This window comes from Suncus etruscus, chromosome 2 (genome assembly GCF_024139225.1).
Source record: "Suncus etruscus isolate mSunEtr1 chromosome 2, mSunEtr1.pri.cur, whole genome shotgun sequence".
NCBI classification, from domain to species: Eukaryota; Metazoa; Chordata; class Mammalia; order Eulipotyphla; family Soricidae; genus Suncus; species Suncus etruscus.
In genome coordinates, this window is record NC_064849.1 from 168,295,144 (window position 1) to 168,314,655 (window position 19,512).

The following is a 19,512-nucleotide window of genomic DNA, read 5'->3' on the forward strand; positions in this document are numbered from 1 at the left end:
AATAGGAGATATATTTAGCAATGTTTTTATGTGGATACAAAATGTTTCTAGCAATTTCGGTTTTAGAGGGTACATGGATGTCAGATCTAGCCAATTTCTGGATGAGGGGTGGGGCAGTATGGTGCACAAATGGGGACAAATGGGGGCTGGTGCTTCTGGGGCAGAGAGCTGATTCAGCTCTGGGAGCCCTTCCCAGCATTTTACCTGTGTTGTAGTTAAGCATGGGAATAGTTCCATAAGCTGCATTATAGTGCTTTACAGGTATAACATTTCAATCTTATCTGCAGGTTCCTCTACCAACACAGATTTCCAGAAAGCACTTCCTCCTGTGTGTGTGCTTTTGTTTGTTTGTTGTTAAAACTTCTCCACTATTTTTGGTCTGTTTGGCATGATAGATTTCTCTCATTAAGATAGATTAAGGGGGCTGGAGGGGAGGCAGGGTCATGACTCAAAGAAATACATGCCTGGAATATAAAGTCCTAAATTAGATTCCTGGACCCTCCCCCCACACTCCTCAAGCATTGGTAGATGTAGCCCCAGGGACCCTCAGCTCTTCTGGAAACCTCAGTCAATGACCCATTTACCCATCGGCTCCAGAGTGGTTCCTGTTTAAAAACAGATTGTTTAGGGCCTAAGCGATAATACAGTAGGTAGGACACTTACTTGTTTCGCATGACCAACGTAGGAACGATCTCTGGCATCCCATGTGGAACCTCCAGCCCCACAAAGAGTGGTCTCTGAGCCCAAAATCATGAGCACTGAGCGCCATTAGGTATAACCCAAAAACCAAACCAAAACAAACACACAAAAATAATCAAAGGACTAGAGATTGTTTTTTTCATCAGATACTTAGCTGACAGTGCTATTTATTAGTGTTACACTTCTGATGTTAAAATTTCAAGAGAACAAAAATGTAAGTGTTTGCAACTCTTTTCCCCTTGAACTTTTAACAGAAATATGTGTGGATTATGTCCTCATTAATGTAATTCAGTTATATAATTTTTCTTTTACCTCTTTTTTAAACAGCCTTATAGACAGTTTTTTGCTAGACTCAGCTCCTCTCAATGTCACAATGTCTCCCACTGGAGACTTCCTGGCTACTTCCCATGTGGATCACCTTGGAATCTACTTATGGTGAGTTCTCTGATACAGTTAAGTGAGAAAGAGAAGGAATATATCTTTTAAGCAATCATAGTTGCTAATATGATCAGTGCCTAACCTGTGAAATGAAAATGTTATGATAGCTAACGCAATTATTTTAAGTCTAATTCAACACCTGCTTGATAGTTTGCTCTAGTAGGCATTGTAAAGCCCATGATTTATTTTTATCTGTTATCATACTTTGAAAAGGTATTTCTTAGATTCTCGTCTTTTTGACACTACCCCCAATACTATTCAATTTTATCTACTTAACTATAAAATCAGGCATTAAAATGAGCACATTGTTTTCTTAGAGCTTCATTGATGAATATGTGCAAGACACTATGATACCTAAAAATAAATGCCTTGTTATCTGGTCTAGAAAAATTTTTCTTTCATGAGCTCAAAAGTCTTATTAGTAAGAGAGAAACTTGATTTTCATTTGTAAGGTGTTTAATTTGTACATATATATATATATTTTTTTGGGGGGGGGGTGTCACATCTGGCAGCGCTCAGGGGTTATTCTTAGCTCTATGATCAGAAATCCTCCCTGGCGAGCACAAGGAACCATATGGGATGCTGGGATTCGAACCACCGTCCTTCTGCATGACTGCATGAAAGGCAAATGCCTTACCTCCATGCTATCTCTCCAGCCCCTGAATTTATATTTGAAAATGTAAAAGTAAATTGAGTATAGAATGGAAATAATGCTGGCCACCATCATTCATAGAACAGCAAGCCCTGGAGAAGAACCATGGGTCTTCATCAACCAGAGACTATAGTGTACTGTTGTTCATTCTATTTAGAGCATGGGAATCTCCATTCTTATTCCTGATTGTATCTACAATCTTGATGTAGATCTACAATGCACAATCAAGATGTCTTGATTAGTCACCAAGGCTATGTAAGTGCAGGGCCAAGTAGGATTACCTCCCAGGTCATTGTAGAAAAAGGAATGCAGCTGTTAGCAGCTTTAGCATCTGTTTAGCTTTTGTGCTCTCTCTGATGGAGCTCTCCAAATCCATTCTTCCCTTAGTTTTTTTTCCAACAATCAAAAAAACCGTTTAAATCAGGGGTCTCAAACTCGCGACCCGCGGGCCGTTTGTAGCCCTCCATACAACATTTTGTGGCCCGCAGCCAGCCTTCGAATATCGCAGTATTTACGATTATTCACTTACCGAATAATTGCAATAAAAATCGCATTATACATTCGCATACCCCGATCAGTTCAGTTCGGGGTATGCAAATGTTTAATGCGATTTTTTTTTTATTGTGAATATTCGGCTAGCGAATAATCGCGAATACTTTGCACCTAGTGCAGACGTCATTTCCGCTGCTCCTGCCCTCTGTCCCTTTTTTTCCTTTTTTTTTTTTTTTTTTTTTTTGGTGAAATCCCGTATGCGGCCCTGCTTCACCCTGACTTTGCCTCCTGCGGCCCCCAGGTACATTGAGTTTGAGACCCCTGCTTTAAATGGTAATTATAAATACTACCTATATACAATGCACCTCCCCAATAAACATTCTTTACTATACCAAGAATACGCCATTAATACAGCTGATGCATGTTTTTTTTTTTCTTATAAATGTATGATATGAGATTATGTTTCTAAATGAGTAGTATTTTTTTCAAGATCCTTTCTCTGTATGTTTGAAATTAGTAGCCGCTAAGGATCATAATAATATTGCTAATAATTGAATTATTTCTGAAAAACATCAAGTCCATAAGTCTCTAAATCTCGTTAATTATTTTATTTTTCAGGTCCAATATTTCCCTGTATTCAGTTGTTTCGTTAAGGCCACTTCCTACAGATTATGTTCCATCAGTGGTGATGCTTCCTGGTACCTGTCAAACTCAAGGTAATCACAAAATAGTAAGATTTTTGAAGTGGAATATCATGAACTGAACATTGTTACTGAAGGCACAGTTTAATGCATTCAGTCAGAGTTGTTTAAAGATAGAAAATATTTTGAAATGAAGTCATTTTGAAACAAATGTTTTGTTTTGAAATATTTTGAAACAAAGTAGTAGTAATACTGGGTAGTATTCCAGGGGAGAGGCATTTTGGATCTGGCTATTTAGTTGTGACTCACATAAGAAAATGAATAAAAGAAAGGGACTGGGGAAAACACAGGAGATTGTGGGCATATACTAAGTATTGAACATTAACATTTGAGACTAGAATGAAATAAATTGAATCGCTTTTAATATGCTAAAGATCTCATTTTGCATTTATTCATCTTGCATCTGCTTAAGACGTAGAACTGTGGAAGGAGACCACAGAAGCAAGTGATGAGATGATTGCGTATGACTCCCCGGAGCAGTTGAACGACCAGTTGATGACTCTGTCCAGCCTCCCAGAGTCACGGTGGAAAAACCTTCTTAATCTTGATGTTATTAAGGTAATGCTGTGATATTCTTCACACTAATCTTAGAAACTCATCGTTGAGCTTTAGGTTTAGCAGCGAGGGTATTGTTGGTTTTGTGGGCTTCAGAGAGGACAGTGCTTGCCCTGGTAGTAAGAAGAAATACTTGTACTTGGTTATCGCACTGCCAACCTTTGTGTTTTTGTAGTCACCTGAACACTCAGCAGTAAACCCTTGGGTAAAACAGTAGCACAGTCTTAAGTACAAGATTCTAGGAAATTAAGTTTTTAGTACTGGGTTTTCAATGAAGCCTCCCAGGAGGAATTCAGGGCTCGAGGGCCCCTCCAGCAGTTCTTGTCCAGCTGGCCACAATCCAGTGTGCCACCTACCCGAGTATGCCAGGAGTGCTCAGGAGCATTCAGGGACTACACCTTATGGTGCTTGGGGATCAAGCGGGGGGTGGGGGGGTTCCACTCTTATACTGTCTTTTTGATCCCTAGATACAGGATGTTTTTTAGTTCAACCTAATGAATTAGCTTTCTGTTTCTATTGTTAGGCATTTGGGCTAGAGGACATTCACTTCACTTTTTTATTATCACTCTCATCTATCTCAATATCACATTCACTAGGTTTAATGTATTTATTGAGTCATTGTGACTAATATAAAAACAAGTCTTAAGCACTGATATTTTTTTAAATAATAGTTTAACATCAGATAAGGAAAGAAAAGTGCTGCCTTTTGCTTTTGCTTTCTCTTTTTGGGAGATTAGGTGGCATCTGTATAAAGAATATTGTCTATTAGCATAACTGAAATATTTCCTGTCAGGTCCCATCTGTCACATAAGAAATTGCTCTATGAGATGCATTTAAAAGTACAAACTTAGGAGTATTAATATTAGTAAAATCAGTTCATTGAGCTGAGCTTTTCCAGGTAGTCTGTCTGCTCATAGTAGGTACTGTTTACTCTGCACAGAATCTTTTTTTTTTTTTTTTGGTTTTTCGGGCCACACCCGTTTGATGCTCAGGGGTTACTCCTGGCTAAGGGCTCAGAAATTGCAGGGGACTATGGGCTACTGCACAGAATCTTAATTAGAAACTCAGGTGAATGATCTTTCTGAGGAAAATGTGCTGAAATCTCTAATATTTTTATTCCATACTGAAGTAAAGTTAAAACTTTTATATTTGTCCTTTGATAACTTTTCTATTTCTGATTCTATTTTCAGACCCCTTTAAGCTCCTCCAAAACTGTGTGTGTGTTGGGGGCAGAGCCACTCCCAAACAGTGCCTTGGGGCCACTGTTCCATGGTTGCTGTCCATTGTACTAGGGGCTATTTAGTGCTGGCAACCAAATCAAGGTCAGCATTTTGCAGAGCCAGCATTTTACTTGATCCTCTGTTCCTACCTAACTCTTTATCTTGAATACCCCCTTTCAAACTCAAGAATAGTTAAAAGAATAACTTCTCCGTTCTCTTTTATTTTAAGTGATTTGTTATACAGTTTCTACTCTTCTAAAGAAGGGCTTTTGTTTATACTGTAACTGCTTGCAGATAATAACTTTTCCTTGCTGTGCTCTCCCCCCCACACACCCCCTTCCCTACTCCAGTAACATTACAACTATCCCTGATGTTCACAGTGATCTTAAAGAGTAACAGAGCTCCTAAAAACAGAAATGAAGAGTAGTTGTAAAAGTCCTTTATTAGACAGAGTTTACAAAGACTCTTTGATCAGTTGCTTCTATAATAGTTGATGCCTTGCAATGTAATCATACAAATAAGTGTGTCAATGGTTGGCCAATTTGGTTCAATCCCTGACATCCCATATGGTCCCCTGAACCTGCCAGAAGGAGTGATTTCTGAATGCTGTTGGGTGTGACCTATAAAAGGAGAAGGGAGGGAGGCAAACTTGAAGGGAAGGGGTCCAAAGCTCTAGCAAAGCAGTAGGACATCTGCCTTGTGTGTGGTCAACCCAGGTTCAATTTCTGGCATCCCATACGGTCCCCTGTACACTGCCAGGAAGAGTGAAGAGCCAGGAGTAACCGCTGAGCATGGTAGCTAGTCACTCCCACTTCACCCCTCAGAAAAGAAAAATGAATTCAACAAAAGAGAAGAATTTGGATCACAAGTCACAAAAAAATTATTTGTGATTTATTTTTCCTCTATCTCCAGATTTCTTTGGAAGAAAATGAGCATTTAAGTAAATTTTGCTTTCTAGTTTATTAGGAGGAATAAAGCGTCTAGATAAAAAGGAAGTTGACAATTACTTTCTTTTTCTTTCTTTTTTTTTTTCTGTGTTTGGGCCTTGCTGGTGATACTCAGTCTCTGCCCCAGCTATGTGATCGGTGGTTGCTCTCACAGTACTCCTAATCCTGGTGGTACCAGGATTCAAACCCAGGCTGATGATGCAAAGTCTGCATTTCAGCTTGGAGAGCTATCTCTCTGCCCCTATATTTGCTTGTCTAATAGCATCTCTTATACTATGGTAGGTTCCTTTTGCCTTAAAACAAGGCACTCGAAAGACTAGTTTGAAGACATTTGTGCTATTGAGCAGGTAGAATTGCATTTTAATATTTTAATCAGAAAGTGTTTTATTGCTTTTAATTTGTTGTACATTGTTTTAAAAAATGGTTTTGATTTAAGTACTAGAAACTTATATTTGCTTATTATTAACAAGATATGTGCTTATTATTTTTTCTCCCCTTTTTATTTTCTGTTAATTAGAAAAAGAATAAGCCAAAGGAACCTCCCAAAGTTCCCAAATCAGCGCCATTTTTCATTCCAACTGTTCCCGGCCTTGTACCCAGATATGCTGCACCCGAGCAAAACAATGATCCCCAACAGGTAAAAAACACATCAGAACATCCTGAGTATATGGAATATGTGGTTTTTGTTATACAGTTGCAGTTACTTACTTGTCTTTGTTGTGCAGATAGAGAACTAACACTTTAATTATGTTTTTGTTCTTTTAATAATATGTATTTGTTTTGTTTAAGTCTAAAGTGGTAAACCTTGGAATTTTGGCTCAGAAATCAGATTTCTGCTTGAAACTTGAAGAAGCAATAGAAAATAATGAATGTAAGTTAATTATAAAATATTTGAACAATCTTGTTTTGTGAGAGAAAATCAAAATATTAAGTTATCTTCTTAAAGGATATACATTTTGGTTTTAGTCTCAAATAGGTCTTTTTTAGCTTATATGTTGTAATTTAAAAATTATGCACTAAACTTACGGTATTGATAGACTGCTGTAGTACTTTTTCTTTGTGGAAAAAATTATTCTTTTTGTTAATTGCTTGTTTTTTTTGGTTTTTATTTTTGCAGTAAGTGGGTTTTTTTTTTCCCTTTCATTCAATGCTGTTTTTAATAGAGACTTGCCTTAGGCAAAAAATTATCCCAATGTTTTGAGTTACTAATTTGGATTTCGAAAGATATAAATGATAGCTAATGTTGATAAAAGAATCATATTTGTTAGCAGTTTTGTAGGAGACAAAGAAGAAAAGCACTTACTGTATAATGATGTTTATTATATACTGATGTGAAATTTATGACTAATGACTTGGTGTGGTCTTCTGTTTTAAAAACCTTAAACGCTGGTATTGGGGCTGGAAAGATAGGATAGGGATTAAGGTGCATGCTTTGCATGTCGCCCACCCTGGCTTGGATCACTATATGCTCCCCTAAACATCACCAATTGTATGAAGCCCTGTGAGTAGAAGTGTCTGCCCTTGGTTATTCCCCAACACCATCGTCCTGGGAAGTACTGAATCCTTGGGCCTTGGGAGACATTAACGCCACTCCCCAGAAAAGAAAAGAAAGGAAAAGAAAAGAAAAGAAAAGAAAAGAAAAAGAATAGCCATTGCCTTTATAATATCAAATGTCTCTTTAAAATACTGTAAATGGGGCCAGAGTGATAGGTAGGTATTAAAGATAGCGAGCAGGTAGGTTGTTTGTCTTGCACACAACTTACCCGACTTTGATCCACAGCATCCGATATGGTCAGTCTCTCTGCTAGGATTAATTTCTGAATGCAGAGTCAGGAGTAACCCCTGAGCACTGACTAGTGTGGCCCCCAAACAAGATACTGTAAGTGTATAGAATATGTAGGATATACATGAAACAATATTGCTTACTCGGGGGAAAGAAAAGAAATATTGTGCGGGTAAGAATAAACTTTTATGTATATATAGCTTTTATAGTGACATCTAATTTTGCTTTCTGGAGGTATTACGATCACATCACTGTACTACCCATGCTTTAGGCCTATTACTACACCACACTGACCACCAATGTGCCTCCCCCACTATCTGGGTCCTTATCAATCTACATATCTCGCAGCCCCAGCTTGACTTTTTTATAGTCACACCAAAAGTGAATGGGAGTTCCTTTTCACCAAGTCCACGTTGACCATTTTTTCCATCCTTTTTAATAATAGGCCCTTCTTACTGATGTTGTTTTACATTTTCCTAATTGTCATTGATTCTGAACTCTGTAATATTCCTGTTGGCCACCTGTACACTTATTTTAATGAGTGCTTTATATATTTTTAATATTAGCTCTTTGTTGTATGTATGATGTACGTACATCATATTTTCTTTTTTTTTTACATCATATTTTCAATATTAGCTCTTTGTCATATGTATGCTGTTCAGTAGGGATCTTTGATTTTTCCTTAAGACTAATATTTCCTTATTTTTCGGGGGGTTTGGGTTGATCACCTGAACAGGAGGGGTTATATATTTAAATCTCATATTCCTATTGTATTTATGTTCGTATTGTTTTTAGATCTGTTAGTGGTGCTTTATATAGTCTGATACACCTTCATCTGGTGCATAAATTGATGTTAATGAGAATTAAACTTTTGTGTATTCCTTAATAGATATATAGTGTTATATAAATATTACATATATATGCATATAACTATATATAGTTAGCCCTTAATAATTAGATAATATATAATCTTTTGCAACATTTCTCTTTTGTTTGATCCTTTGTTTCTCATAGAAATATGGCCATCCTATGGCCAAAGGGGTAGGAGAGAGGGTAGGGTGCTTGCTTTGCACATGGCCAACTTGGGTTGATTTTTCAGACTGCCTTTGCCTATAAATTGATTTCCAACCTTTTACTCTGAGCCTTTGTTTTTCATGGTAGTTCAGATATGTCTTTTGTAAGCAAAAAAGTTGGGATTGTTTTTCTGATGCATCTGGCCACTCTCTGCCCTTAGATTGGTGAGTCTGGACCATTGAAATAAATGAATTTACTACTACTTGCTTTTTTTGTTTTGGTTTTGGTTTTGGGGCCACACCAGCAATACTCAGGAGTTATTCCTGGATCTGCACTCAGAAGATACACCTGGCATGTATGGTGGGAATGAAACCTAGCTTGGCCACATTCAGGGCAAATGCCCTCCTGCTGTACTATCCTCTGGCCATATTAGCATTTAATTTTTATGTGAATATTGAGTGTGCTTCTTATTTGAATGTATATGTAGTCTTACTTACAACTATAAGTTTTTGCTTTGTGCTTATATCTAACAGAAGTATCTATATTCGGCCTGAAGCTATATAGTACAACAGGTAGGGTGTTTTGCCTTGCACCTAATTTTTTACCCATCATCCCTTATGGTTCCCTGAGCCTAACAGGAATGAATCATAGGTACAGAGCTAGAAGCAGGAGTCGTCTTGAATGTAGTCAGTGGAACTTCCCACACCTGTCACGGACTGATTAGTCCTGACTCTAAGAAATCTTGTGGGGTCCCTTGAAAGGTAGATGCAGAGTTGGCTGTAGGGACAGGCCATAAAGTCAAGTTGGGTTCAAGCTCTGTTCTATTTATTCAGAGCAAAAGGTGGAATAGGTTACACTCAATTTCTTGACAAGTCATAATTTTCAGACAAAAGTAATTTACCAAAAAGCCACAGGGGCAAATTGTTCATGGCATAATTCTCACTCAGAGCAGTTTCACTCCTGAAGCCTCTGTTTGCTATCTGAGATCCCTAGTCAGCAAGGTCTGTTCCCAGTGACTAATACTACTTTGGTCTTATTCCAGTTTATGCATTCTGAACTGGGGCTTGAAATATTAACCCTTGATTTGATATGACTGCACATAGACTAACAGCAAAACTAAAAACATTTTGAGAGGGAGTAATTATTCTGTAAGACGAGAGAGTACTTGAATCTACACAAATGTTCCTAAAAGGTGTGTTTATAAATCAGTAATTTTTAAGAGAGGCTCTAAGAAAAGTGAGTAATAATTATTCTGTTAAACTAGATAAAGAATATTTGAATCCACACAAATGGCAAATCGGAGTAATTTTTAAAATGTTAGCTGAAGCTATGTCTCAATTAATTTATATGCTACATCCCCTTTTTTTCTGAATACCTCATGGACAGGCAAGCAAGATTTTTCAAGGCCAAGTTACTTTCCAAACATCCTTTCTTACAGTTGATATTTTTCTTTTCTTTTCTTTTCTTTTCTTTTCTTTTCTTTGGGGGGGGGCACACCCGTTTGATGCTCAGGGGTTACTCCTGGCTAAGTGCTCAGAAATTGCCCCTGGCTTGGGGGGACCATATGGGACTCCGGGGGATCGAACAGCGGTCCTTCCTTGGCTAGCGCTTGCAAGGCAGACACCTTACTTCTACCGCCACCTCACCGGCCCCACAGTTGCTATTTTTCATGTACCCTCTCTGCGAGTACAGGCAACTTGGAAAAGTTTCTGCAGTTAAAGACAGCTTTTGAAAAACCCTCCCTCAAGTAGTTTGGGCCTTTTTAAACTTGGTGCCTTCCTAAGTCTCCTGGTCTGTTTACATGGGGAATGATATAACGTGCATGCATGCGTGCGCACACACGAATTCTCTCCTTTTTTGCATTTATTTTGTCTGAAACTCTGTTTTCTTCATCTGGGTATATGAGTCAATACTCAGATTGAGAAAAGTCTTGGTAATTGTCTCATTAATAATTTCTCCTTGAGGCTAAAGAGATAATAATTGATGATTCATGCTTTACTTATTGGTGGCCAGAGTTTGACAAGAGGTGAGAATAGCATCTGAACACACAAATGTTGCCCTAAAATAAAAAATAACAAAAAAAAAATCTTTATTTTCTTCTCTTTATGTTGCATGTTACTTCTCCTTGAATTTTTTTCAGTAGATCTTGTTTTATACTCTTTTTTTTTTCGCTTTGTGTTTTCTGTTGATGGTTTCATCTCGTACCTGTTCTCAAGCACACTGATTTAGTTTTCAGCTTTCTTCCACTCAGGCTTAGCTCATCCATTGTATTTTTATTTCTTCTACTTTACTCTTCAGGTCAGTGATTTTTTACTGAAGGTGCTCCACACTTGCTCTCCATTGCTTGAGCTTTCCTCTACTGGTTCTTCAGTTGTGTGAACACCTTTGTTACTGTCACTTTGAAGTCTTTATTGGAGAGCATAGAAATCTCTTCCATCAGGGAATGTAGAGCTCTTCAGATGGGAGTGTAGAGCTCCTCAAGAGAATGTAGAGTTCTTCAAATGGGGGACATGTAGAGAACTCTTCAGGGGGGAGTGTAGAGCTCTCCTAAGGGCAATGTAAAGAGTTCTTCAAAGTGTGTGGGCGAAGGATTAGAGAGTTCTTCAGGGGAGTGTGTAGAGCTCTTGCTTGCCTTGGACCTTCCCTGAACTCTTCCATTTGTTAATGCAGCCTCATTTGTCTGCTTATTCATTATAGGGGATACTAGAGGCAGAAGGTGTCTGCCTTTGCACATGCCTGGATGACATTCTAGTTTCATCCAACTAATTCCACCCAGAAAACCTATTTGCTAAGTTTGCTGCTCTGGACCATTGCTGGGAATCGCAGTCACAGGCTTATTGTGTCAGATGTTTCCCTAATGATTAACATTATATCCCCAAGTTCTGTCACCAGTATCTAACTTGGACTATTGCTATCAACATCTCACAAGTTTGGCGGCAGACAGTCGCCATAATTCCCAGCAGACCTGGTACATCTCAATGGGTTTGCATTTACCAGAGCCTGCAGTCCTATAGTGTCAGGTTCCAGCACCCTGGGAAGTGTCCTATGCTGCAACCCTGGGTTTGAACAGGCCTGGAGTATGATAAAATTTCAGTTACTCAGACAGGGGTGAATTATGCATAACTGGCAATGTTAAATTTGTTGCCTGCTTTCATAATCTCTGGCTCTAAGATCTTTGTTTGCTGCCTGCAGTTGGTCAGCTGTGGCCTGAGAATTAGACTAGTTTGATTTCACTAAAGGCCAAAGTTGCACCCATGCCTTCTTTTGACAGGATGTGTACACTCCAGCCCTCTGCTGTGGAAGGCATCAGAACTCCCTGCTCACTCCGAGGAGCTGCTGATGGTTTCTTTTGTAGCTTTTGGCACTGGCCTTTTTTGAGCACAGGTTTTTCAGCTTGCCCCCTTTTCCCCTCCCTCCTTTACTAAGACTTACTTGCTTACTGCACAGCAGAGATGGTTGTTGGCTACCTGGGGAACCTCCTCAGTGACCCCACACCAATTTCTATGTTCGGTCTGGTTTTGATGCATTTTGGTTTTTTCTTTGGATTCTCAGATTCACATTTCACTTCCTTTTCTGTCATCATCTCTGGCACAGCATATGTCCTCTCTCCACCCCTCACACCACCAGGAATGTTCATGAACCTCCAGTTGTGGTCCCAAAACATACAAACAAAAAATGCATAGGAAATGAAAGCTGGGGGTTTCTTAGAGAAGGGATTGTAAACAAGAACTATTCTTTTTAAACCTTAACACAGATGAAGCTGCTCTTAACCTTTTGAAAGAATTGGGCCCATCAGGAATCGAAATGGAGCTGCGAGGCCTGAGTCCTGACTGCGGTGGGTCTGTAGCAGCCATGCAAGGCTTCTTGAGAATGATTGGGCTGGTGCTGGACAGAAAGCGAGATTTTGAGTTAGCCCAGGCATACCTTGCGTTGTTCCTAAAGGTAAGTCTAATTTAGTAAGACTTTTTTCTTTCTCTTGAATTTCTAGTGGAAAGTAACAAAATTTCGGTACACATGGCAATGTTCATATCTCCTTTATCCAACATGATGCTATTTGTGTATGAGCCAAGAACTTGAAATACAATTTATGTGTCTGACCAGCCTAATTTTTAATTTTATAAACATGATGTTTGTGTTCATCTTGTGCCTAATGACTACCATATTAGGCAGAAGCAAGCAGAGCTTAGGTTTGTAGTCTTTGACTTTTATAAAAAATACAGCTTAGACTGCTTTTGATTTGATACAGAATATCATGTATTCTTTTACTTTCTCTATCATCATGAAGAAAAGGTCAAGTTTGTTTATTTCATTTGTTTTTGCTCTACTACAGAAATTTGCCTTTGTTCTGGTTGAGAGTTGTAAGCACTTTAGCAAGAATGGTTAATTTGATGGTGAATATAATGGAAGTGCTGTCTTTCAGTAGATTAGATTATTAGCTGTGGTTCCCCAAGCACTGATTGAGTAACTCAAATTTTCACTTACTCATATTCTTTTAAAATAGTCTCTAAGATCAGAGAGCTAGTACAGCAGGGATAATTCTTGGCCCTCTACATTGCTGAACACGGTGCACAGAGCCAGAAGTATGCCAGAAACAAAACAAAATAATTTGTACGGGGCCAGAGAGATAGCACAGCAGGGAGGGCATTTGCTTTGCACACAGTCAACCTGGGTTTGATCCCAGGCATCTCTTGGACTCCTGAGCCTGTTATGTTCGATTGCTAAGCGCAGAGCCAGGAGTAGCCCCTGATCACCAGCAGGTGTGGCCCCAAAACAAAACAAAACAAAATTTGGAAAGTTGATTATTCAGTGTAGGGCGAAAAAAGCCAAAATGTCACAAGTTGTTTTCTATCTTTTCTCGTATTTATGAGTTAGTTCCAAAATATAAATGCAGTTTTTCTTGCTCAATTTGTTTTGTTTTGTGGGTCACAACCAGCAGCACTCAGGGTTCGCTCCTGTCTATGCTTGGGTTCCAAATGTGAGTGCTGGGAACGAAAGCCAGGTTGACCACAAAAGCAAGAGCCTTACCCCTGCACCTCTGATCTCTGTAAATTTACTTAAATGTTCAGAAAACAAAATAAAGGACCTTAATGCTATTGATTACAGTGGGTTACAAGAAAAAATAATGAACACAAAGATGCAGTGTTAGAGGAAGCAGGGTCTTTTCTCTGTGTAAGCCAGGCCTGCCATGAAGTAGAGGAGAGCAATTCCACAAGAGTCATATATACCAGAACTCAGTTGGTCTCAGAGAGATGGTTCTAGATCAGCATCGAAGGAGAGAAGTCGGTTATCTCTTGTAGTTCCCTTGGGAGATATTTGAACTCGGAATATACAGGTTTTCCTAGATTGTCAGTGTAATTCTACTTATACAGTTATTACATATTTTTTCTTTTTAGTTACACCTTAAAGTGCTTCCTTCAGAGCCATTACTCCTAGAAGAAATGAAAAGACTATCAGCACAGGTGGAAGAAAATTGGATCCATTTACAGTCACTTTTCAATCAAAGCATGTGTGTTTTAAATTACATAAAAAGTGCTTTATTATAAAAATTAATTTAAGTGAATAAAATTTTATATTAAAATGTTCCAGTTTAATTCATATATATTTTTCAGTATTTTTATGTGAAAAGAAAATAATTGGTAGTTCTACTAACTGATAATTCTCTGACGCTGAATCTTTTTTTTAAATGCTCTTAAAGAGTTAAACTTCTTAAATCATATTTTCTGAGTACCTTTGACTTATTAGAAATTGTGATCACCAGCTTATGTTATTTGAATATTGTCTACTTAAGGGAAAAGATCTAAATACTTTGAATTTATCACAATAAAAATTATCAAATATATCACTGAATTTAAGTTAAAACTAAAATGATTTATTGTTAGGAAAAGCATCTCCATGTTGTGTAGCACACAGTTATGTTTTCTTTCTCCCTCCTGCCTCTAATGAAAATATGCAGACTTTGGTTATGTGAATGTCCTGTGTACAGCACAGATGTGGATATGAACTTGGGTTAGAGTGACAGCTCTGAGTTTTCTGACATAGCCTCCGTTCTCTTCCTCTTCTCTCTCTTGCGCTCTTTATCATTTGCTCACTTGCTCTGTCTGTCTCATTCTTACGCAAGAATGCCAGAGACACTTTTATAAGGCAGCCTGCTATAACACAGTTAAATCCTAATATAGGCGAGGGAAATTCCCAAATATGCTCAAGGTGCTGCCAAAGGAATTTCATCCTTGCTGACAACATTATTATTTAACTAGAAACCTTTAATTACTTTTTCTCATACCTAGCAAAATTTACAAACTGGGAGTTTCTCATTTCTTTTTCTTTTCATTCTTTAAAATTTCAATATGCAAATTAAAAATAAGCATTTCTAGATGGAATTCCCTAAAACTTTTAGTATACACATTCAAAAGTTATGTCATTCATATGTAAGCATAAATACCATTCTTGTTGGAATGAGGTTTTAAAAAACCTCCCCAATACAACTGCCCTCACAGGGACTTGATATGAAACATTAGACCTTGAAGGGGTCTTTGAGGATAGCAGCTTTGTTCGCTAGACCATACCTGAAGTACTCATCCTACTCTTTACTCTGGACTGGATCATTCCAAGTGGGCCAACAGTCATATGGGGTGCCAAGGATTGATCTTTTATCCTCTGTACTGTCCAGTCTCTTTGAGGCTTATTAAGTTTTGGGAGCTTAAATTTTTTTTAAAAAATGTTATCCCTGTGGTTGGTACAATCTGTAGTGAGCTGTGATGGCACACCTGTCTGCCTCTGGTGCTTGCTGAGAGTTGTACCTCATGGTACCATGGTGTAGTGGTGCTTTCTCATCAGCAGTCACACTAGGAGGCACACTGATTAGGGATATGGTGATTACTCTGGCGCTCACATTCTTCTAGGTATTGAGCATTCTTCTCTGTGCACTTGCACATCTTTTTCAGTTGTGTGCCTGCTTTATCACATATTTTTTGTTCTTTACACTGCATATTTAAAGTGCAGCCAAAAATCACCAGGTTCCATACCAGTTGGCAGGGTTGCACTTTGCACATGTAGGATGCTCAGTTTTAACTGTGACCAATGTGAACTTCAAAGACACCGGCCTAGTTCAGCCAGAAGTGTTTTTGATTAGTGGTTTAAGGTAAGAGATGCCCCGTAAAAATAAGGACACTGGATTTTGTTTTTCTTTCAATATATAAGAATGAGTTTACTGAAATAGTACAACTTAAATTTTAATTTTTTATTATAAAATATTTATTTAAGCACCATAATTACAAGCATGATTGTAGTTGGGTTTCAGTCATAAACAGAACACCTCCCTTCACCAATGCAAAATTCCCACCACCGATGCCCCGATCTCCCTCCTCCCCCTCCCCTGCCTGTATTTGAGGCTGGTATTGTACTTCTCTCATTAACTTTATCATGCTAGTTGTTTCCCTAACAGCATTCACCACACTTTGTGGTGAGCTTCATATTGTGGACCCTGTCCTTTCAGCCTTCCCTCTATTGTCTCTGGAATTATTACAATAATGTCTTTACTTTATTAAAACCCATAAATGGGTGAGACTATTCTGCATCTATATCTTTTTTTTTTTTTTTTTGGTTTTTGGGTCACACCCAACAGCGCTCAGCGGTTACTCCTGGCTCTATACTCAGAAATTGCTCCTGGCAGGCTCGGGGGACCCTATGGGATGCTGGGATTCGAACCGCCATCCTTCTGCATGCAAGGCAAATGCCCTACCTCCATCTCTCTGGCCCCCTACATCTATTTCTTTCCCTCTGACTTATTTCACTCAGCATAATAGATTCTATGCACATCCACATATAGGAAAATTTCACGACTTCATCTCCTTACGGCTGCATAATATTATATTGTACCATATACACAATGAAGGGCATCTTGGTTATTTCCAGAGTCTGGCTATTGTAAATAGCGCTGCAGTAAATATGGGTGTAAGGAAGGGATCTTTGAATTGTATTTTTGTGGGGTATAGCTGAATCATATGGGAGCTCAATTTCCAGTTTTTGGAGGAATCTCCATATTTTCCATAAGGTCTGGACTAGATGGCATTCCCACCAGTAGTGAGTAGGAATTCCTCTCTCTCCACATACCCACCAGCATTGCCTGTTCTTATTCTTCTTTGACAAATTGTTTATTTCTCCCCATTTTTTAATGGGATTAGATGTCTTTTTCTTGTAAAATTCTGTCAGTGCCTTATATATTTTGGATATTAACCCCTTATCTGATGGGCATTGGGTGAATAATTTCTCCTATTCAAAAGTTAAGCTCTCACTGCAGATGACATATACTATATTTAGAAATCCCTAAAAATTACCAAAAAGCTTCTAGAAATAACAGACTTATAGCAAAGTGGCAGGATGCAAAATAAACATGCAAAAATCAATGGCCTTCTTATACACCAATAATGATAGAGAAGAAATGGACATTAAAAAAACAACCCCATTCACATTAGTGTCACACAACACAAACATCTTGGAGTCAACTAAAGACGTGAAGGACCTATATAAAGAAAACTACAAAACCCTTCTTCAAGAAATAAGAGAGGACATGCAGAAATGGAAACACATACGCTGCTCATGGATTGACAGGATTAACATCATTAAAATGGCAATATTCCCCAAAGCATTGTACTGATTTAATGCAATCCCTCTAAATTTACCCATGACATCCTTCAAAGAAGTGGATCAAACACTCCTGAAGTTCATTTGGAACAATAAACGCCCACGAATAGCTAAAGCAATAATTATCAAAACAGCATGGTATTGGAATAAAGACAGATCTTCAGATCAATGGAATAGGCTTGAGTATTCAGAGAATGTTCCCCAGATATACATTTAATTTTTGATAAAGGGGCAAGAAATCCAAAATGGAGCAAGGAAAGCCTCGTCAACAAATGCTATAGGCACAACTAGTTAGCCATTTGCAAAAATGTGAACTCAGCCTCCCAGCTCACACCATGTCTGAAGGTCAAATCCAAATTGATTAAAGACCTTGATATCAGACCTGAGACAATAAGGTATATAGAACAACATGTAGGAAAAACACTCCATAACATTGAGACTAAAGACATCTTTAAGGAGGAAACAGCACTCTCCAAACAAGTAGAAGCAGAGATAAACAGATGGGAATATATTAAGCTGAGAAGCTTCTGCACCTCAAAGGAAATAATACCTAGGATACAAGAGCCACCCACTGAATGGGAGAAAATAAAATTTAATTTTAAAAACTCTTCAATACTCTATAACTGTATTCTAAGGACATGACAGTCCATGTAAAAGTTGTAATTAAGTGCTATACTGAAAGTAACCTTGATAAATTATCTTTTTTAAGAGGATAGAAATAGTTTTATTTGAAATTCTATTAATAGTATTTTGTCAGTAAAAACTTCCCTGTATATATCCCATCAAGGAAGTGATGAAGGAAGAAGTACAAACCTGTTTGTGCATACTGCTCTAGTTTACGTACTTCTAACATTATTTAAACTTCTTGTCGTAAAATAGTTCATAATACGATTGTTTCAGTCATTCATTGTTCAACACCAGCACCTCGCCACCAGTGTAAATTTCCCTCCACCACTGTCCTTCCTGTTTCTCACCTATCTCCCAAGCCTACCCATTGGCAGACACAATTTTATATTGCTTGTTATAACAATGACATGTGGAAGTATCAAAAAATAGTTCAATAACAGAAAGTGAAAATTGTTATATCACAATTTGAGTTATTAAAGTCAATTGAAGACTTCCTGAGCTAGATGAGCATTGTTGCTGTTTTTGTTTATTGGACTTCAGTGGTTTCTATGCTATTTTCCTATCTAATGTATTCCTTCTGGTCTGTCAATATTGTGGAATTTGGAATGTTGCATATGCAGCATGTTTGTACCATGTGTTCCAGGATCTGTAGAACTGAGACAATTCTCTGCCCACCGTCTTTCTGAAAGTCTCAAGAGTTTTCAGCAAAAAGACCAATGTACCAATGACTCATTCTCTTGGCTTGCCATCTCTTCCAAAATTAGTCACGAAACTGCAGGTAGGCCATTTACAAGGCAATAAATGTGGTTGGTATCTGCTCTTTTAATTTTAAGTTACAAATGTATGTGAATACATTTCACTTGTAGAGACATCTGAAATAATTCTGTACAACTATTTTTAATCCCAGTATCTTATTTAGAAGTTACTTCTAACTTTCCGTCTGAAGAATTTATGGCTGAATATACATGTTACATATAGTAAAGAAAATTTTACTACTTTGTGTTGTACTAAGTAGAAATGATGAGCATGTAGGTGATATTTAAATATATATATATATATATATATATATATTAGAAGTTCTGAGCAGCAGAATAACAGCTAAGATTAAGATGCTCCAATATGAGATTGAGGAAATCTAAAAACTAAGATGGCGAAGAACAACATACCAGAGAATATGGAATGGGCTCAAGAGGTACAATATAAGAATCATTGAAATCTGAGGAATAGGAAGGCAAATTTGATCAATAAAAAGAGAAATTAGAGTTAAGAATTTCCCAGGGTTGAGCTATACAAGCAACCAAATAAGAGACCCAAAGGGTCCCAGCAAAACTTGACTCAATGAGGAAAATTCGAAAAAAACGTGCTCAGAATGAGGAAAAACAAAGATAATATATTAACAGCAAGATTTAAACAAAACCTAAACAAAGGAAAGCTCATAAAAATGAAGTTGATGTATCAAATGAGACCATGAGCCAGAAGAGAATGAAACTGAAAACTCAAATGAACATATCACCAAGAATATTCATCTAGATTATCATTCAGATTTGAAGGAACCATACAGAGCTTTGTGAATAGGCAACTGTGTAGGGGATTCATGCCTTGAAGTCTGTTTTCTGACAAACATTAAATGAACTTTATTTATTTATTTTTGGATTTTGGGTCACACCTGGTGACGCTCAGGGGTTACTCCTGGCTATTCGCTCAGAAGTCGCTCCTGGCTTGGGGGACCATGTGGGACGCCTGG

General features: G+C 37.9%; 1 protein-coding gene across 1 annotated transcript in view; it reads left to right on the forward strand.

Annotated features, from left to right (window-relative positions):
• WDR36 (WD repeat domain 36) overlaps positions 1-14,092 on the forward strand; it is a 55,523-nt gene extending 41,431 nt beyond the window's left edge. Inside the window, exons 17-23 of the mRNA XM_049769124.1 lie at positions 1,027-1,134; positions 2,900-2,997; positions 3,395-3,540; positions 6,222-6,341; positions 6,494-6,575; positions 12,256-12,443; positions 13,895-14,092. Of these exons, the coding sequence (XP_049625081.1) occupies positions 1,027-1,134; positions 2,900-2,997; positions 3,395-3,540; positions 6,222-6,341; positions 6,494-6,575; positions 12,256-12,443; positions 13,895-14,044 (892 nt within the window). The 3' untranslated portion in view covers positions 14,045-14,092. The remainder of the gene's footprint in view (positions 1-1,026; positions 1,135-2,899; positions 2,998-3,394; positions 3,541-6,221; positions 6,342-6,493; positions 6,576-12,255; positions 12,444-13,894) is intronic.
• Positions 14,093-19,512: the final 5,420 nt, after the last annotated feature.